The 22,025-nt window shown below is 43.1% G+C and overlaps 1 protein-coding gene across 1 annotated transcript in view; it reads left to right on the top strand.

Moving 5' to 3' along the window:
• Window positions 1-22,025, top strand: part of SDK2 (sidekick cell adhesion molecule 2) — a 449,888-nt gene that overhangs the window by 418,418 nt on the left and 9,445 nt on the right. Inside the window, exons 41-44 of the mRNA XM_027873081.1 lie at window positions 1,356-1,520; window positions 2,845-2,985; window positions 3,890-4,028; window positions 7,300-7,426. Of these exons, the coding sequence (XP_027728882.1) occupies window positions 1,356-1,520; window positions 2,845-2,985; window positions 3,890-4,028; window positions 7,300-7,426 (572 nt within the window). The remainder of the gene's footprint in view (window positions 1-1,355; window positions 1,521-2,844; window positions 2,986-3,889; window positions 4,029-7,299; window positions 7,427-22,025) is intronic.

Below are 22,025 nucleotides of genomic sequence, written 5' to 3' on the forward strand. Positions count from 1 at the left end.
GTGGCTTCAGGTCTATTTGTGGGAACTCACACTGGCTTCCCTGGCACAGTGACAGCCCTTTCCCAGTTCTGTCAGCTTCTCAATGGTTTATCTGAGTTTGTACTGGCTTCTGTGGTGCATTCCTCTCCCCATGCCCACCTGCATCTACATTTACCTGATCTTGTGCTGGCTTCCCTGGTGTGACCCCTTTACCTCCCTCTGCCAACTTCTGGCTATCTTTGTGTTCCATTCAAGACTGGATGGAGGAGCTTATTTATAATTATTGTCAAGTTTCTTTATTATTAGTCTTTTGGGGATCCCTTTCAGATATTTGGTGGGGTCCCACAGGATAACAGGACTTCTCTATGATATTCCACGTAGTAATCTTAACCAGAAATCCATTGCCCAATTTTATAGGTAGCAAGTGCAGAACCAAATTTCAAACCCAGATCCTCTGACTTCAAACCCGATGTCCTTTCTATTATACCACAATGCCTTCCATTGGGAATTGATTTTTGTTAACTCCTGTAAGATCCAGGGCTGCTTAGGACTGGGGTACCCATACACAAGCCCTTCTCCAACTCAAATAGTTATGCAACTTCCTGTTTTGTAAGATTCCTGCTGGTCAGATGATCAGAGAATTCTCCCTTGAGACGAAAGATACCCCTTTCATCTCCCACCCCTGTTTTCCTGTCTCCAAGATGAATGAGTCAAAGAGCAATGGTAGGTATTTACCCATTTCTCTTGAATTTATGTAGCCTCTGATCATTGCTTTCTTATGAGGCCATGATAAATTACATCCCATTAGAGAAAGAACCACACAATCTCCAACAAAATGAAGATATCCATAGAGCAAGCTCAAACAACTATAGAAAAGTGGTTCCCCAAGGAGAAGGAAAATAGCTGACCAAACAGTGGAAGAAAAAGAAAAAAAAAATAGAAGTATTACCTGATATTTAAGCTATAAGATTATACTACTCTCGGAGTCCTCCACATTCTTAATTAAAAAGAAGAGGTTTAACCTAATCACATCACTGTTCTTAACACATTGCCTGGTACAGAGTGGGGTACTTAATAAATGCTTATTGACTGACATTAAAGGTTTCTCACATTCTTAAGGATCTTGTAGGTGAGAAGTTGTAACATAAATCCTTCCTTCTACAATTTAAGCTTCTTTTCCCTCTTTTATTTGGTGAACAAAGGACTGCTGATAAAGTTGGCTATAATGTGATGGGGTAGGGAAGGGAGTTGGCACCATGGGCTTATATTTAGAAGAGACAAGAATTCTGGAGGCAGAGATGCAAGATGAGGTTCCTTGCCTCCTTCCCCTTCCCCCTACCCCCTTAAGGTTAACCTCCTCTTCTCTGGTCTTGCAGATGAAGGGCTATGGGACATCCTCATCAAAGACATTCCTAAGGAGGTGACCTCATACACATTCAGTATGGACATCCTAAAGCATGGTGTCAGTTATGACTTTCGAGTCATTGCTGTCAACGACTATGGTTATGGCACACCTAGCAGCCCATCCCAATCTGTCCCAGGTACTGGCCTTTGGGGACTGGAAAGGTGGAGGGGTGGGAAAGTTGACTAGAGGAGAGAACCCCATGGAGGATCCAAACATGTAGATAAGGGAAAGAAGGGAAGGCACAACCAGGGCAGTAGGGGTCTTGGAGATAGAGGGTTGGGGTGGTTAGGATTCAAACCAAGTCATTTTCCTATATTCTTCAGAACAGTAAGCCCTAGGCATTGATTCAGCTTTGAACTTTTTAGGAAACTGGAGGGCTTATCTTCTCTAGACTCAGCCGCCTCTTTTTGGTTAAAGGAATTCAGCGGTGGGAAGGGGGGAGGGGGGAATAAATCAGTCAGTCAATTTGAGATGGGAGTGTCAATGGAACTGGAAACTGAGATCCCTAGAGAGATCTAGGGCACCATGCCAACAAGTTGTATGTTTCCTTGGTAACCAAAAATACCCAGGCAGGGTCAGTAGCCTATGGAGAAGCAACACCCAAATATATTGGGCAATTACCAGGATGAACTAAGGATTTTCATCATCACGTCTCCAATCTTCTTTGTCCTCTGAGATAGTCCTGAGTTTAAGATGGGATTGGATTACCTACCCCTCTGCCCCAAATCCTCGTCATTATTTAAAATCACTCACAACAGTAACTCTGAGCTGTCTCTTCCCAACTTCCCTCCCCTATGAGGCAGGGGTATAACTAAAGTTTTCTGGGCTCTGGATAAATTCCAAGAATTCCTCCTGCCCCTTTCCTCCTCCCACATACCCTCATGGGAAAATAATGACCTTCCTCTAAGCTTCAATAAAAATACCTAAACTTGCAGTCAATCAGCTATACCAACTGAGCACCTACAATGTACAGATCATCATACTGGACTCTTGAAAATAATTCAAAAGAGGGGGTCCTTACACTTGTCATACGCTATATCATACCCTTATCATACCTTCCCTCCAGATAGAGAGTGCATCTGAGAGGTGGCAGCCCCAAAACAAAAGTGATATTCAGTCCTCCCTGGAGACAGCCCATTCTATGCCCCCAACCAGATTCATTCCCTTCTTCTTTATCACTAGGAAGAGATTCAGAGTGAGGGATAGAACTGATATAAGGAGGTATGCTCCCAGCCTAGCTGCAGAACAGATTAGACCCTTCCCTCTAATACCTCCCTTCCCACCCAGGACTGAATCTACCTCTGGCCATTCCCGTATTCAGGGGGTGCAGAGTTACCAACCCTGCCCATACTCAGGACACAGCTAGCAGGATCCCAGTTATAGAACACATCCCCTGATTAGCAGGAATCTTAAGCCAGAAAAGGAAGTCAGCATTCACTGACTGCCAACCCATGTTCTAGCCCAGAAAGCTAATCCATTCTATGAAGAGTGGTGGTTCCTGGTGGTCATCGCCCTGGTCGGCCTCATATTTATTCTCTTGCTGGTCTTTGTCCTTATTATCCGTGGTCAGAGCAAGAAGTATGCTAAGAAGTCGGATTCTGGTAAGTTGAGCACCCCATTCTACTAATGGACTTGAGACCATTACTCATGTCCAGAACTATAACTAGGAATGTTATTACCAAATCCAAAACCAGTAGGGAACCAATGGAGGGGATAAGGAATGTAGAGATGGTGTGTACAGTTTGACAACAGGGACAGTCATAGCAGGAAGGGGGAGGGGGAGGATCTGAGGAGGATCTTTGCACCCATAGTGGTTGTAGGATGAAGGTGAAACCCATGATAGGAGTGGAGGGAAGAGGAATTAGGAGAATCTAGAGAGAGCTAGAGAACCGCAAGGGTATAGAGACAGCAGTCACCAGAGGGAAGAAGTGTGCCCCACTATCTGGGCACACTGGCACAAAGCCCTGCTGGTTCCATGCTAGCTGCAGTTCTGCTCAGGAGCCAGGGACCTGGAAACCACTGCTTTTCTTTGCCAAGGTACCGAGGCTCCAAAAATTTAATTTGGCTAAAGGAGAAATTTATTTCAACTCAAGGTGCTATGGTAGCAGGGGAGAGGGATGACAAGGCCAAGTCCAACCATTCGTTTTGGAGTAGTGGTCTTTTTGAGACCCCTGCCCTCCTCATAGTGGGGAGAGGAAGACCATAACGAAGACCACACGAACAATCTAGAGAATTGTAGTGGGTGTTACCAGCCATCAGTAATCCCTCGTCCCCACATGGAAACTCGCACTCACTCAATAGATGTCAGATGAAAATTGTCCCTTCTCTTTCCTTCTTGCCCTCTCTAGTATTTTCCTATCCATTCCTCCCAGTGCTTTTAATCTGATCCCAACAGGAAAAACCCAAGGAGAGGTAGGGCTTCTCTCTCTGCTGCCCCTTCTCCCACCCCAAAGTACAAGGCCCCAAGTAGTTTGGGGATAATTTCCCCTCTTCCCCTTTCCCCAGGGAACAATGCCAAATCCAGTGCCTTGGGCCATGGAGAGATGGTGAGCTTGGATGAAAGCAGCTTCCCAGCCCTGGAACTCAACAATCGCCGTCTCTCGGTCAAGAACTCCTTCTGTCGGAAGAATGGTATCTATACCAGGTAGAGAATAGGGTGGTATAGGGTGGGCGGGAGGCTGGAAAACTTGTAAGCCAGAGATCAGCACCCCTGGAATTCCCAAAGCTGGAGAAGAAGGGCCAAGAACCTGAAAATAGTTAAAGGATTGAGGCCAATCCTGAAAAATTTAAATCCGCTTAAAAGACTGGTAGTGGTCAGTGAATCAGGGTTCAGGATGGCAGGGAGAGGGCTGCCAAGGCAACGCCTTACGTGTGGGATTTGTTCAAGCCGACGTGGTTCCACCTGATGTGGGTGGGTATGAGGGAAAAAGGAAAGGGGATGTGGGTCCCGATTTTATATATGTACATAGAGAGAGAGATAGATATAGATAAATATACACATATATGTGTGTATGTATATATGTATGTATATAAAATCAGAACCCACATCCCCTTTCCTTTTTATACATATATACACATACATACATTTACATATACATACACACATATACATACATACATTTGTGTATATTTTATCCATATATATCATAGTTTTATACTAATATGTCACATGTATACATGAGAGGAAGTGTGGCATAGTAGATAGAATGTTGGCCTCAGAATTCAAGTCCTGACTGACACATCCTGGATGTGTGACCCTGGACAAGTCACTTACCTCTCAGTACCACAGGCAACTCTCCAAAATTATCAGGTGCAGAGCTGGTGACAGTCCCCATTGGTAGAAATATTTTCATCTGGAGATCCCTATACTAATAAAATCACAGGCCTACCTTTTCATAATATGTATATTTATATATATAGTTATATAGTTATCATGATTTTTTTGGCTTTTTTTAAATACATCTAATATTTCTATAGTGCCTTAAGGATTATAAAGCACTTTACATTTATTATCTCATTTGGGCCTCACAACAACCCTATGAAGTAGCTTCTGTTATTATCACCATTATACAGATGAAGAAACTAATGTATCTAAGGCAGTTAGACACAGCCAGTAGGTGTCTGAGGCAGAATTGAAACTCAGGTCTTCCTGATCCCAAGTGCAACGTTCCATCCATTGAGCCAGCTAGCTTCCCCGTCTCTTCTCATGCCATTTTGCATAAAGATATGGTACAGATGCAAACTGATTGCTTCCATTAGTCAGATGCTTAGACATTTTTAGTAAAAAGGGCACAGGCCTGATGACCACCTCTGCCAAAATAAGAACAAGGGGAGTCACTCCCAGGTCAGGCTTAGTGATCCTGAGTGAGAATGACTGAAGATTTTCCCCCAATATGATGTCACTTTCTATCCTCTTCTCCAAGAGGAAACTAGCATGTTGTGGGGGAAAAGCATAAAGAAACATCCAGACCCTAAGTCTGGCTTGTTGGTAGCTTGACTTAGCAGCTTCTGTCCCACCATGACCACCACTTGAAAAGAAGTACCTAGAAAGGGAGGGCAGGGCAGGGCAGGGCAGCCATAGCTGGACACCAAACGTTCTGTGTGATGCCATCCTTCTTTTCTAAGGGACCCATACCCCAGGATCTAGGGACCTCTGGATCTCTAGGGAAGTAAGGGAAATTTCATTGGGTGGGGGTCTGGGATTCTCTTGGGATTGGTCTCCTCTCCTCATCCCACCCCTATTTCTTTACATAGTCCCAGACATCCTGCCCCAGCTCCTCATGTATACATACATAATGTAAAAGTATTTGCCAATCCCTCCGCCACAACATTCTCCATACTGGATCAATCCTGTGATTACTGGGCTGTAACCTGGCCTCTGAGAATTAGAAGCCTCATTTCAAACTCTGTCCCTTCTCATGGTTGATACTTCTGCTCTGCTGAAGGCCGCAGGACTGATGCAAAGCTAAAATACAGAGGAGTCTATTGGGGTGCAATACTGTTACCTTAACTGACCTGGACATTTTATTTTTCTAGGATTTAGGGAAAACAGGGAAGGAAAAGGGCCAGCATGAGGGGTTCGATGGCTCCTCCCAGCATCTATTTAGCATGCATGTCTCAGGCTCATCAGGGGAAGGCAGTTCAGAGAAGAAGGGAGTTCAGGACTCTCCCAGGCAAGGCTAACAAAGCACTCTCTGTTCCCAGGGCTGGAGTGGAAGAAGCGATGTGTGTGTTCAGCAGGGGGAGGGAGGGAGGGAGGGAGAGAAGAGAAGAGGAGAGAAGAGAAGAGAAGAGGGCTGTTAGAGGCCAGAGAGGCCGAGCTCTCATCCCCAGCCAAACCCCAGGCCTTCCCAAAGAAAGAGCTGTTTGAGGCCAGAGCATCAGGACCCCAGCAGGACTCAGGATGGCCAGATTGGCCCCACTGGGCTGGTTCCCTTGCCCAGCCACAGCTGAACAAGGGGACATTTCACAGGGAACCTCACTATTCCTCCTTTCCCTCCCCGCCCCACCCACAGAATACACAGACCTGGGGCCCTCTCTTCACCCACTGTGTACACACAGAATGCCTCTCCAGCCACACACACATGCCCCAAGCTACCCAAAGCTGCTTCCAGCTCTTGATCATAGCTGCCTGTATAAGAAACTGTTGACACTGTGATCTTCCACCCTGGCAGTCTGTATGACTTACTTACACTCAGAACATCAGCAGCAGGTCACCGGCTCGTTTTCAGTTACCTCCTTTGAGACGAATGGGACCTTCTTAGATTGTGTGGAAGGAGCTGAGGTGGAGAGGAGGTGGGGACATCTTTGATACCAGGTCATTCCTTAGAAGCAGTACCAGTCAGTCACTCTGCTGCAGAGACAGCTCCAAGTCAAAGCCACCTTCTTAGAAAAACTGATTTTCTGGGTGTGAGGATCAGGAAGGGTTGACCCCTACCCATCAGGCCAGGCAAATACACAGAACATCAGGCCCAGTGGGCTGGAGATCCAGCTTGAGAGAGTACAGAAAGCACAGGTTTCCCCAAAGGTCCTGGTCACAGCAGTGATGTTCATGTTGGGGAAAGGGGAAGGGAAATGGGGAGGCAGGCAGCCATCTTCTGCAATGATTGCAAACTCACTTCTAAATTACTCAAATGAGCACCATCCTTATCTCTGGTATCTCTCAAACATACCCCCCTTATTCCTCCTCATGCTAAAAACCAGAGGCTCCTCTGTTCTGTGTGTATCCTGACAACCTGGAAGCCAGACCCCCATCTCACTCAAGGAGATGCAAGAGATTTAAATGACCTCTTAGCCAGAGCAGACTAAAATGGAAATGTTAAGAAGCCCTCTGCTTACTTCTCCCTATAGTGAATGGGACTTCATAGCCTCCTTCTTTTCCCCTCCCATTATCCTGCCTTCCCATCTCTCTCCAGGTCTCCTCCAAGGCCCAGCCCAGGTAGTCTCCACTACTCAGATGAGGATGTCACCAAGTATAACGACCTGATCCCAGCAGAAAGCAGCAGCCTGACGGAGAAGCCCTCTGAAATCTCAGACTCTCAGGTGAGGAGAAGGGTTAAGCTAAGATCTAGGGTCCGTACCCTGAGCCTGGAAAGAAAGGTAGAGACATCATGCGGTGCTGTCATAGGAATAGGGACAGCATATGTGAGCAGCCCCTGCAAGGCTTGGGACCTATGAACATGAAGGGCCTCCTAACAGTCCAGCCATCAGGGCACAGAATCCAGGTGGTGGGAGCCCCCTGCCAATGCCCAGCTTCTGATGAAAGAACAAGAGATTGTATATGTTAACACAGAATTCTAAGGCTCTGTCAGAACATGCAATGTCCACATTAGTACAGTACCCTAAATTTTAAGGGATTCCCTATTTGCTGAAGATTAACTGCTCAGAATGTTAGCTGTCGCTGATGCGCGAGGCAAGGAGGTAGTTCCTCCCTGCTAAGTAGTGGGAGGATTCATTAGTTATATAGCTCTCATCTGCTTAGAGAAAGTAAAGAAGGCAATGGAGAGCAAACCAGAATCAGAGAAAGGGAGCCTGACAGTACTATCTGCACAGATAAGGATATAGATAGATAGAAAGATCTATATACATATCCACTTAGACTGTACTCTCTGAATAGATATAGAGATAAATATATACAAATACAAATTTAAATATGTGTTATATGTTATATATTATATATAAATTTATCTATAGCTATCTGTGTAGATAGTACAGTGTGTGTGAGAAAGTGTGTATATGTACATATACATATGTGCATATGTGTATATGTTACACATATGCACGTGTGTATATGTATATGGACATATATTTGCATGTATATGTATAGAAGCTGGGTGGCACAGTGGATAGAGTACAGGGCCTGGAGTCAGGAAGACTCATCTTCCTGAATAAAATCTGACCTCAGACACTTACTAGTTGTGTGACCCTGGGCAAGTCACTTAACCCTGTTTGCCTTAGTTCCCTCTTCTACAAAATGAGCTGGAGAATGAAATGCCTAACCATTCCCATTTCGCTGCCAAAAAAGACCCAAATGGGGTCACAAAGGATAGGGTATAGAGGGCAGCTAGGTGGTGCAGTGGATAGAGCACCGGCCCTAGAGTCAGGAGGACCTGAGTTCAAATCCAGTCTCAGACATTTGACACTTATTAGCTGTGTGACCCTAGGCAAGTCACTTTACCCCATTGCCTAGCAAAAGAAAAAGAAAAAAAAAGAATCAGACATAACTGAAACTACTGAACAACAACATGTGTGTATATCCATGTGTATATACATATATATGTATGTATATATATATATACACAAAAGAAGATCCTGCCAAAAGAGGGAATCCAGAAAGGCTTTGTGGACAAGATGGCACAAACTTCAGCTTGAAGAAAATGAAGGATTCTAAGAGGTAGATGTGAGGTGGCAGAACATTCCAAGCACGGGGGACAGCCTGGTACCCCTCATGTACCAGGAGATGGAATATTATGCTACCAAAAGCAAAGTATGGTTTCTAATGAATGTGAAAAATGAATGTTAACACCCTTTCAAAGCTGCAGAGAATTAGAGAATTTTAGAGTCAACTTGAATCCATTCAACGAGCATTTATTAGGTGCCTACTATGTACCAGGGGCGGTAACAAGTGCTCAGGGTACAAAAGAAGGCAAAAGACCAAGTCTTTGTTCTCAAGGAGCTCCGGGTCTGATGAGAGAGACAACATACAAAGAACCACGTACAAATGATATGTACAGGGGAGACTGGAGGTAGTCCTGGGGAAGGCTCTAACAGGACTGGAGATGGCTTCTCGCAAAAGGCAGGACTTAAGCCAGGGGTGAGGAACTGGTGGCCCTTTAGGTCCTCAGATACAGCCCTCTTACTGAAACTTCACTGGGTTTGGTCAAAGGGCCACACTTGAGGACTTAGAGGGCCACATGTGGCTTCAAGGCCACAGGTTCCACACCCCTTAAGCTGAAACCAGGAGGGAGTGGTGAGGGAAGAGTTCCAGTCATAGGGGACAGCTAGCAGAAGTGCCCAGAGATGGGAGATGTTCTATGAGAAGAACAGCTGGGAGAGATCTTAAAGAACTCCTATTTACAGTCCCTCATTTTTTTTTTCACTGATAAGACAATTGAGACCCAGAGAGGTTAGGTGACTTGCTAAATATCACACAGCTAATTAGTGGCAAAAATGAAACAGGATCTCAGGCCTCTTTCTCACCTTCTAGGTCAGTGTTTATCATACTAATCCCCTAAGTATTAGGTGAACCTTCTTTTAAATGGGTCAAACTCCCGTGTTGACTAACTAGTCTAGCACGCTTTACCTTAGGCACAGATCATCAAATGCTGCTGGAACCCTTCAGAAATGCAGTGTCTTCCACATTTTTTTTTTTTTGGTGAAGCAGTTGGGGTTAAGTGACTTGCCCCAGGTCACACAGCTAGCAAATATCATGTGTCTGAGGCCAGATTTGAACTCAGGTCCTCCTGACTGCAGGGCCGGTACACTATCCACTGCACCACCTAGCCATCTTTGGATCCATGAAGCTACAGGCACTCGAAATATGCTACTCCTTTGGTTGCAAAGCCCACTGCTCATGCTTGTGTGCAACCATGAAGTCATAGAACTTAGAATCAAAAGCATCCTTAGAGGTTTTCATTTGACAGATAAGGAAACTTACTTCCAGAAAGAAGGAATGACTTATCTGCAGTCACAAAACGTTTGAACCAGGTCTTCTGGCTCCAAAGCTAAGACCCTTTCTACTATGACATGCCAAAGATATAAACAGCAAAAACCTAACTTCTAGGCCCAAAGCTAACTCTGAAAAAGACAATCAATTTAAACTGTTTACATAAAGAGTTAGAAGGGAAATGGAAGTGATATTAATCCAAGTAACTTGGAATGAATCCCTATCTAGTTCCCGTCCCTATCCTAACTTGGACTCAGTGTGATCCCACTGTGATTTCCACTTGTTGGCATAACCCCCGAGCACCCAGGCAGCAGAGTATACTGAAAGGATTATTGTGCCTGTCCAGCAAAGTCTAAATTAGTGCACAGAATGAATCTTCCGAAGCAGCTACATGTATGTTAATTTACACTATTTGAAATGATGATTATATACACACTATGTGTATATTCACAAAATAGACTAGACTATGTGAAATATGGTAATTGATCCTAATCTAATAGAAATATACAGGGTGAATTCAAATAATAGGACCACTTCAGAGGAATCACACAAATCAGGACTCCCTGTTACCTGAGAGGCTGGGGCTGATGGACGGCTCAAGCTCAGTTCTCAGCGACAGTGGTCTGAACCAATCCAACATCCACACTAAGCCCAGCACCAATGTGGTAAATCCCATGGAGGTAGGGGAGCTGCCTCACTGCCCAAGGAGGCGAGAGCTAGCCCAAGTCAGAAACGAACAGGTCAAGGCTCCCTTGACAATAAGTATTAGGACTGGGCCCAAAAGGGGCTTCTGAATTTCCAGCCTGAGCAAGATAGGTACGCCCAGGCTCAAAATTTAAAAAAAAAAAAAAAAAGATTACTGCATCTAAAATCAGAAGACTGAGCTCTTGTTTCATTTCTGACGTTTTGTAGCTGCGTGAGCACTGGCAGATCACTTAATATCTCTTAGATTCAGTTTCCTCTTCTGAAAAACAGGGGTGAAAATAACGTATCACATGTGTCACAAGGTCATTTTGAGAAAAGTGCTCTGTAAACTTCAAAGTTCTATTAAAAAATAGGACTAATAATAAGTAGCAATTACATGGCCCTTTAAGGTCTGCAAAGCATTGTGCATGTGTTTATTTCATTCAGCCCTCAGAACAACCCTGTAATGTAGGTGCTATTATTACCCTCATTTTACAAATGAGGAAACTGAGGCTGAGCGAGGTTAAGTGACTTGCCCAGGGCCACACAGATAGTAAGTTTCTAAGACAGGTTTTAAATTTGGGTCTTCCTGACCCCAAGTCCAGTGTTCTATCCACTGAGCCACCTAACTGACATCCCCAAAACTGAGAAATAGTGCCACTGAGTTCTTGGCTTAGTGTAGACATGCCAAGGAAGGCATGGATCCTTTTACTATTGCATGAGTTTATTTGATTTCCTCTCTTCCCCTCTTTTCTCCTCTCCTGGAAGTGATACAGTACAGAAGCTATTTACGTAGCAATCACTTCTATGGAGAAAGGAAAAAGAGACAGCTGCCTCCCAAAGCCCACCTCTCTTTTGCTACCCATGACCTTCTGTACTTTCCCGGGATGCACTAGAGATATTTCTCTACTTTGAAAGACCTATGATCTCACCAGCCTGGGTATTTCCTCCTCCCAGGGGTACAGATCACTGCCCATCTATGCCTTCTTATCACATTCTCTTGTCGTTCTCATCCATGTCTTCCCATAAGTCCTTCAAAAGAGATCTATTCGGGGCAACTAGGTGGCGCAATGGACAGAGCACTGGCCCTGGATTCAGGAGGACCTGAGTTCAAATACAGCCTCAGACCAAACACTTGACATGTGCTAGCTGTGTGACCTTGGGCAAGTCACTTAACCCCGACTGCCTCACTTAAAAAAAAAAGGGGGGGGATCTACCCAGTGGGCCAGAAATCTTTCTCTGGTTATCATAATGTTCCATAGGTACCAGTACAATGGTTGAACCATCCATTTGTTGTCCTTCACTCAGAGATAGCCTGTGGACTATTGTGCCCTGGATCCCCATCTAGTCAAGCCTGGAGACCCCTTCTTAGAATAATGTTTTTAAAATGCATAAAATAAAATATGTAAGACTACAAAGGAAAGCAATTATATTGAAATACAGTTTACCAGAATTCCAGGTTAAGAACCTCTACTCTAGCCAACACCATCCTTCTAGTAACAATAACATTAGTGATAATAACTGTTGATTATTTGGTGCTTTCAGATTTACAAAAAGTTTTATGTTTGTAGTCTTAATTTTCCAGCCTCAGACAATTCCTAGCTGTGTGACCCTGGGCAAGTCACTCTACCCTGTTTGCCTCAGTTTCCTCATCTGTATCTTTAGTATCTTTGCCAAGAACATGCCAAAGGGGGTCACAAAGAGTCAGACATGACTGAAATGACTTAACAACAATAAAAATCTTCATTTAATTTTCACAACAACCCTGGGAGGTAAATAACCCAGGAGGTATGATTATCCCCATTTTTCAGATGAGGAAACTAAGGTTCAGAAATAACAGGATTAGAATGAACACATGAAAGCTGACAAAGCATATTTGGGCTCGATATGGGAAGAACAATTAACGATCCACAAGTTGCATGAGCTACCCCTGGCAGAACAGGTTGTACCTGGTCACTTCAATCTTCAAGCAAAAGCCTAATGACCACTTGTCAGAAATAACATTGCAGAGGAGAATCTCATCCATGGCTAGATGTCCCCTGAAGTGCATCCCACTCTGGTATTCTGTGATCCTAAGATTAAGAGGGGGAAGAGAGAGAAAAGGCATTTATACAGTGCCTACTATGTGCCAGGCACAGCCTTAAGTATTCTCCGATCCTAAGTTTGAGAGGGAGGAAAGGGAATAAGCATTTATGTAGTACCTACCGTATGCCAGGTACAATGCTAAATGCTTTGTAAATATCTCATTTGATCCTCACAACTCTGTGAGGTAAGTGTTGTTATTATCCTTATTTTACAGTTGAGGAAACTGAGGCAAACAGAAGCTAAGTGGTTTGCCCAGGGTCACATAGCCAGTAAGTGTCTAAGGCCAGATTTGAACCCAGGTTTTCCTGCCTCCAGGCCTGGTGCACCATCTTCTGTGCCAACTGCCTCAAAAGACAGTTATTGGCAGTGGCAGGATTGGAATCCCAAGCTTCATCTTACAGGAAGAAGTCTTAAGAATTGAAGTGAAGTCAGTAAGTGAATCAAACATGTTCTCTAACTCCAAGTCTAGAAGACTGCCATGCTGATTCCTTGCTACGGGCCTGGTTTATCTCCTTTTCCATTCATCAAAATCCTTGATTATATTTTTATGTAACTTTTCAGAAGCTTTAGAGCCACAGGAGAATTAATCCCGAACAGGTTGAATAACTGGTCCTCAGCACTTAATTGCTCCTGTAAGTTTGGAGGACCTCACTAAAGGAAGTAGCCAAGCCACGTTTTACTGAGTCTTGAGGGGGTCTGTGATCACTTTGTATGAATATCCTCTGTTGAATTACGAAGATCAGTCAGTGGGACAGGAAGCCGCCTCCGACTTATAAAAACAACAAACTGCATGTTAAGCAGCAGCTGGGTGCAGAGCATCGCATGAGGTACTGACATCGCATGAGGTACTAATCTCAGCCCCCAAAACATAATAATATATGATAAGTGCATGAGAGAGATACAAAACGATGTACTATGTGACATCTAAGAGAGAAGGATGTTACCAACCGATGGACTCAGGGAAGTTTTCGTGGGAGTTGAGCTCCCGAGTTTCATTTGAGTTGAGCTTTTAAAATGAGTAGGGATTAGGGGCAGCTAGATGGTACCGTGTACAGAGTGCTGGCCCTGGAGTCAGGACCTGAGTTCAAATCCGGCCTCAGACACTGGGCAAGGCAACTCCCATTGCCTCCAAAAAGAAAAAAAAAATGGGAGAGAATTAGGGGTGCAAAGTATGGAGTAAAGGGTATTCCTGGCACACAGAACATCATAACCAAAGGCAGAGAGGCAAGAGAGCCCCGTGCATATTCAGGAGGGGCAAAGTTGTCCAGATTTGGAGACTGGACTGAGTGGAGAATAATATGAGCCAAGGCTGGAAAGATAGGGTAGAGGGCCTTGAATCTCAAAGGAGCGATAAAAAGCCACGGGTTTTTTGCAAAGGACTGACAATTCCAGGTCCACAAGTAAGGAAGGTTACTATGATAGTATTTGGAAAGATGGATTGAGAACTGGATTATGACAGTGGAAAGGACAGTGACCAGGGTGGTGAGGAGACCAGAGATCAAGCCAAGTGAGGATCTGTAAAGGCAACAGAGATGTTTAAGCTGTGCAAGTAAAGACCTTTGGAGGGTACAATAGCTCTCTTCACCACAGCTGTTCAAACCTTCTCTTCTCTCATTAAGCCTCCCAGGCCAGCCCTTTCAGCTGAGATTTCACTTCATACTTAACTGAAAAAAATTGAGGTCATTTGCTGAGAATTCCCTTGTTTCTCTTCCTCCTCATCTCACATCCCGCTAATATCAAACCAGCTATCTTGTCCTTTACCTCAGCTTCTAGTGATGAAAAAACACAGCTGCTTGCCAAGGATCTCATCACATCTTGTCCTCTCCACTACTATCATCTCTCTCTCTCTCTCTCTCTCTCTCTCTCTCTCTCTCTCTCCCTCCCTCCCTCTCTCCCTGCCACATCTACCAGTTCCTTCCCTGCCCCCTACAAACATGTCTAAGTGTCCCCATCCATTAAATAATCATTGGATCCAACGATTTCTGCTAGCTATTACTCAATATCTCTCCTTCCTTTTTCAGTTAAACTCTATGCCTTTTTTCTTTCAAAAAGCTATCTATCAGTGCTTCTACTTCCTCTCCTCTTACTGTCTTCTAAACCCTCAATTGGCTTCTAACCTTTATCATTCGGTTTGAAACTCCTCTCTCCAAAGTTCCTAATGCTCAGTCTTTTAATGGCCAAAAGTGATCTCTTCTCAGTTCTTTTTTTTTTTTTTTAAGGCAATCAAGGTTAAGTGACTTGCCCGGAGTCACACAGCTAGTAAGTGTCTGAGGCTGGATTTGAACTCAGGTCCTCCTGACTCCAGGGCCAGTGCCCTATCTGCAGCTGGTCCTAGTCTTCATCTTTTCTTGACCTCTGCAGGCTTTGGCGCTGTAAGTCACCTGTTCCTTGATACTCTCTCATTTCTGAGTTTTCCTGAAAATTCTTTCTCTTCCAAACTCCTCCTACTCAGTCTAGTCACTCCTTCTCAGTCTCTTTGGCTGAATATTAATCCAGGTCACACCTACTAACTGGTGTCCCCTAAGGCTCTGTGCTGGACTCTCTTCTCTTTTCTCTCTTTACTCTTACTTGGTGATCTTATCTGCAACTATGGGTTGAATTATCATCTCTATACAAATGATTCCAGTACCCAGCCCATAGTCACTCTCTCTCCTACATTCTAGTCTGTGTCACCAAAAGCTCACTGTAAATTCCAAACTATGTATGTACCATAAGTATCCGAAACTCATGTCCAAAACAAAATTTGTTTTATTTCCCTCAAAACCTACTCTTCTTCCAGACTCCTCTGTTACTATCAAGTGAACCACCATCCTTCCAGTAACCCAAATTTGCAACCTAACAATGTCATCTTTTTTTAATTTAATATTTTATTTTTCCCCAATCACATGTAAAAACAACTTTAACTCTTTTTCTCAAATTTTGAGTTCCAAATTCTTTTCCTCCCTCTCTTCCCTCCCCCCCATTAATTTGACATAGGTTATACATGTGTAGTCATTCAAAACATGTGTCCATGTAAGTCATGCTGCGAAAGAAAATACAGACCCCCCCCCAAAAAAAAAAAAAAAACAAGAAAAGTAAAGAAAAAGTATGCTTCAATCTGCATTCACCAGTTCTTTCTCTGGAGATGGACAACACATTTCATCCTAGGTCCTTCAGAATTGTCTTGGATCATTGTATTGCTGAGAATAGCTAAGTTATTCACAGGTGATCATCATATAATGTTGCTGTTACTGTGTACAATGTTCTTCTGGTTCTGCCCACTTCACTTTGCATCAGTTCATGTAAGTCTTTCCAGGTTTATCTGAGAGCATCCTGCTTCTCATTTCTTAGAGCACAATAGCATTCCATCACAATCATATAAAACTTCTAACAGTTTTATCTTCAACTCACTGTCAATCATCTCATATATCCAATTAGTTGCCAAATTCTGTAATTTCTTTTTCCACAACTTCTCTTACATGTGTCCTCTACTTTCACATAGCTACCACCTTTGTTCAGGTCCTCATCATCTTGGAGTCTTATAATAGCCTTCTAATGAGACTCCCTGCCCTAAGACTCTCCCTACTCCCACCTATATTCCACATAGCTACCAAATCAGTTTTCCGAAAGTATTAATCCAACCATGTCACTCCACTCCTTACTTAATAGACTCCAATGGCTCCCTGGTACCTCTAGGATCAAATGTAAACTCAAGAGGCAGCCAGGAGGCATAGTGGGTAAAGTGCTGGGCCAAGAGTCAGGAAGACCTGAGTTCAAATATTGCTTCAGATACTTACTAGCTGTGTGACACTGGGCAAGACGCTTAACCTCTGTCTGTCTCAGTTTCCTCATCTGTAAAATGGGGGTTAAAATAGTACCTCTCTCCTAAGGTTGTTGTGAAGATCAAATTTTATATACATATGGGTGTATACATACACATACATATGTATGTATACATACATATGCATACACCTGTATGTAAATGTGCGTATTTATACGTACGTATGTAAATATGTGCACTTGTGCATACATGCATGTGTATACACATATGCGTGTCGTGTGTGTAGATATAGATGCATATGTATGGAGGATATATACATGTATATGTGCATATACATATTATATGAACATCTACACACACTCACTCCTCTGGTTGACATTTAAAGCCCTTCACAACTAGGCCCCTTACTACTTTTCCAGTCTTTTGATTCATTACTCCGCATCATAAAGGATACAGCCCAACCATACTTACCTGCTCCTCATACACAACCCTTCATCTCTTATCTCCATGCCTTTGTCCTGGCTGACTCCCAGGCCTGGAATTCTCTCCCTCCTAACCTCTTAAAATCCCTGGCTTCTTTTAAGGCTCAGCTCAGATACACGTCTCCTCTCTCCTTTGCAGATGTGACACCAGATTGTTTAAATGTATTGGCTTTGCAGAACTTTATTTTTCCTTTTCCTCTTTTTTTTTAATTATTTGTTTTCAAGGAACAGCTTTTTGGAGTAGGGAGAGAAAGAAGGACGCAGGGGGAAATCTAAGAGATACAAAGTAAGATAGGAGTAAAAATCTATTTTTTAAAAAGACTGAAGTTCAAGCACCACCTCCTGAAGGAGGGCTTTCTCAGTCCCGTCAGCTGTTAGGGCCTTCCCTTCTAAGGCTACCCTTCTTCTGTCTGTTCTGTATGTCTCTTTATTTATGTAAAGTTGTACCTGTTGTTTTTATGTACATGTTTGCTTCTCTATCAGAATGTTAGATCCTCGAGAATAAAGACAGTTCTTGTTTTTTCTTTGCAAGCCTAGTGCTTAGCACAGTACCTGGCATGCAGTAAGATATCATATTATTTTAATATGTATAATTAATAATATCTTAATATTAAATAATTAAATTTGTAATGATTAATATTATAATATATAATTATAATATAATTATAAATAGATATATACACTAATTTATTAATTCATGTATTTGAAGGGCTGTCCCATGGGAAAAAAAATAAGGTTTGTTCTTCTTGGTCAAGCAAAACAGAAATTTGAAGTAATAGGTGGGAAGTTGCAGAGAAGCAGATTTAGACTTGATATAATGGCAGAGAGGAGGGAGGCGGGGGTGGAGGGGGGGAATGTAATAACAGTCAGTGCCACCCAACATTGAATTGGAATGAGCTGACTTGGGAGATAGTGTTTTTCCATTTACAGGAGGTCTTTAAGTAGAAGCTGGCTGACCACTTCTGCATATGGAAGAGGAGATTTCAACCCCCCAACTTCAACTAGCTGACCTCTGAAGTCCCTGCCAAGATTCTGTGAAAGTGGAGGCAGGAAGGCCTATTTACTGGGCTTTTACAATAGGCCAGGCAGGTGGTAACAGAATCACAGGACCATATATTCACTTCTAAGAGACCTTAGAGGTCACCTACCTCAACCCCCTCATTTCCCAGATGAAAAAAAAGGTCAGGTGACTTGTCAAAAGTCATACAATTACTAAGTGGCAAAGCTGGGGTTTGAACCCTGGCCCCCTAATTCTAAACCTTTCTGCTGTGCCTTGTGAACTACAGTGTAGTAGGGCGGCGGCTGAAGCCATGGGAATGAATGAGATAGCCATGAGAAAAAGTATACTGAGAAGAAAGTATACTGAGCATACTGTTGTCTGAGCCCCCATGCCTTTTTTAAAGAGGCTACATAGGCAGAAGCTATTCCTACTCCCACAGATCATACTCTTTTGGAAATTATCCACTTTTTGGGTGAAGGATGCTCTGAATCTTTATTTTACTAAATTGATTGGGTTTGCGATGAATTTAGCCAGGGGAACAGCTCAAACCTTTCTAAGTGAGCCAGCTGTTAAATTTTCATTGTGAGCATTTAAAACTCAGAAATCAGCAAATGCTACAGATCAGGACTTGATTTATTGTTTTGTTGAATGTCTAGAATTAAGGAAGTGATAGGGGGAAATGTAAGTAATGCAGATGAAACTTAAAAGTGTGGCATGTACACTTTTTTCCCCCTGAAAGATGATTGCTAAACATTTATCAGCACATCCCTGGGTGTAGCTAGTCCCAAAATCCTTGTGCTCATGGAAACTTGGATACATACACTTCAGCCGGGGACAAATCAAGCAACTCCAAATCCCATTCCTTTGAGAGAAAAGGGGGGGGGGGGCACTACAATGGTCTCTACCTGCCCCAGGCTCTAGGGAGTAATGGTCAGGAGACGTTAAAAGCTCTCTTTCAAAGAGGATTAATATCAGCACTGGCCCTAAGTGTGGGTTGTGTGGTTATTTTGTTAGGTTTTATTTTATAAAGAGAGAATGTGGTCATGCGGAAGCTGCTGATCAATCTGGACTGACTCCAAGTCAAGGATAGGCTGATGTTCACCAGCTGGTGAGAGAGATAGCTGAAGTTGGAGACATGATTATAAAGTCATGCTACTGCTTTTTAAATGAACCAAACGTGTATGAACAAATGAATGAGCTTGTGAGCACTTACGACTGACCAAGCACTGTACTAAGCATAAGGGCCACAAACATGCCAACAAAGACAATCCCTACCTTCAGGAAGCTTACACTCTGCTGGGGGAAACTACAAAATAAAGGAAAGTCATGGCCAGGAATAGGCATTTTGGGAAAAAATATAGGGATGGGAGGTGGAGCCATAAGGGAGGAGACTAATACATCCCATCCAGGAACCTTGGAAGTATGAATATAATCGTAGTTCATGTTTCCAAACTTGCTGGGTAGGAAGAGCAGGAGGAGCGAGAGAGAGAAGAGGAAATTAGTGAAGGTTGGAGAGAGGAGAGAGTGGGAGAATAAAGAATAAAGTAGATAATGCTATCTGGTACTTTTCTGAAATAGTGGGGAGGAGAGGCAGTCACCAGTCAGGGCAAGGGAGCCCTCAGTTCCCTCATCTGAAAAATGGGACACAGGTTAGACTCACATGAAACAATGCATGTAAAGCCTTTTGCCAAGTTTTAAGTGCCATATTATTTATTAAGTGCCTGTTATTTTTAAATCACTTTAGAAATGTGTTATCATCATCATTCAGAGGCAGTTGTGAGTCATAATGACAGTCACTAATTGATCTATAGCTCCACCTCATTTTTTTTTTTTACTACAAGTAGTTCACATTTCTGTAGATAGCATTTCAGCTTTACAAAGCATTTTACATATATAGGGCATTCCAAAAATTGAAGTGCAATTTTAAACTTCCCTAAACTATTAAAGATTAAGACTCCACTAAGATTTTGGGGATACCTTATCTACCTTCAAAACGAACCTTCGAGGGAGGTGCCCTTATTATCATTTTGCCAATGAGGGAATTAACCTCCCAGTGTCCCAGTACTACCCATTTATTCCCCCATTTACCACTCTTGGCTCCAAAGGATATTGGCAGTTTCTGAAAACTGAATCCTCTTTCAAAGGGAAAAGCTTTGTCTCCCCCGGGATGTTCAAAAGAATGTGTCATAAGCCCCAGAGCTAGTTCCCAAAGAGATGCTTCAAACATGTCTCCAGTAAATGACCAACCTCCCAACACTGGTTTTTCTTAACAAATATGTTAGAATGTGTATATTTTCTGAAGGAAATGTTGCATATAACCCTCTTTACTTAATAGTCACACCTGTAATGTTCTAGGTGCTAACTGGGCCTACCTCAAACCAGCAGAGGCTATGCAGCATCCTTCTAGCAAGTTCAGGGTGGAAAGGTGGCTGCATCCTCACCTGTTTCTACCTCCTGTGTCTTTGCATTGTCATAAGGTTGCCTGGTCCAACCCTAGCTTGATTTTACAAACATCAATCAATAAACATTTACTAAGCACCTATTATGTGCCAGGCACTATGGTAAGCACTAGGGATACAAAAAGAGGCAAAGGACAGTCCCTGCCCTGAGAGGTTCTTAATCTACTTGGGAGGGGGCGGGTGGAGGCAAAATACAAACAAACAAATAAGTACAAGCAGACTATGTACAGGATAAATAGGAAATAATTAACAGAAGGAAGGCCCTAGAATTGAGAGTTAGGAAAGGTTTTCTGTAAAAGATGGAGTTTTAGTTGGGACTTAAAGAAAACCAGGCAAGTCAATAGTTAGAGTTGAAGGTATTCCAGGCATGGAAGACAGCCAGAAGAAATGCCCAGAGCTGAGAGATGCAAGCGTCTTGTTCATGGAACAGAAAGGAGGCCAGTGTCAATGGATCAAAGAGTGTCAGGGAGTAGTGAGGTGTAAGAAGACTGGAAAGGTTGGTAGGAGGGGACTAGGTGAGGAAGGACTTTGAACACCAAGTAGCATTTTGTATTTGATCCTGGAGGTGATAGGGAGCCATTGGAGTTTACTGAATAGGGGGATTAAATCTTGATTTAACAAATTAAGGCTATTCCAAAAGTCTTAAATTATTAAGGCTTAAAACTGGACTATGACTTGGGACAATCTACATATAATATTTTCACATCTAAAATCTAGATATAACCCAAAAAAGACTTTCTAGTCCTAATACCCCCTCCCCTACTTCTTTCAAGGCAATATTCAATACAACAAAATATCCTAGAAGCTCATGGAGTGGCATTGAGGACTATAGAGAAAAAAAGAAGGAAAATTCAAATCCAACTTCAGGCTTGGGCCCCCATTCTGTCTCTTCCAGCACACATCCCCAAAGCCTTCCCAAAGGGGGAAGGGTCCTAGCTCTCTACCCCAGCTGACCCACTCTCTGTAACCTTGAGACTTCCCTTCTGTGGAAGGTGGAGACAAGTGAACCCCAATGACATGAAATTTGCCATCACTTTACTTCAAAGTATCACAGACTGTGAAATGGTGATCAAGCAGTGCATTTCCAAAGATGGACAAGAACAGGAAAAGAGCTTCCTATTTTCACTAGAAAAAGAAAAAGAAAATAATTCTGATGCCCAACATAACTCTGTCCTCCGTGTAAGTTATCAGACTACCTTGTAGGTGAGTCTGGTCAGATCCATCAAAAATCCCACAGCGGCTGTTAGGACATTGTCCATCTTCTCAGGCATCAGAAGCACGTAGATAGTGGAGCAGATAAAGCTCTGGACCCAGAGTCAGGAGGACCTAATAATAGTAATACTAATAGTAATACTAATTTATGAAGTGCCTACTATGTACCAGTTACTTTGCAAATTTCTCATTTGATCCTCACAACAACTCTGAGAGGTAAGTACTATTATGATCCCCATTTTGTAGTTGAGGAAACTGAGGTAAACAAGTTGAGTACTTGCCCAGGGTCACACA

The sequence above is a fragment of the Vombatus ursinus genome, unplaced genomic scaffold, assembly GCF_900497805.2.
Source record: "Vombatus ursinus unplaced genomic scaffold, bare-nosed wombat genome assembly UNPS02014801.1, whole genome shotgun sequence".
Classification (NCBI taxonomy): Eukaryota; Metazoa; Chordata; class Mammalia; order Diprotodontia; family Vombatidae; genus Vombatus; species Vombatus ursinus.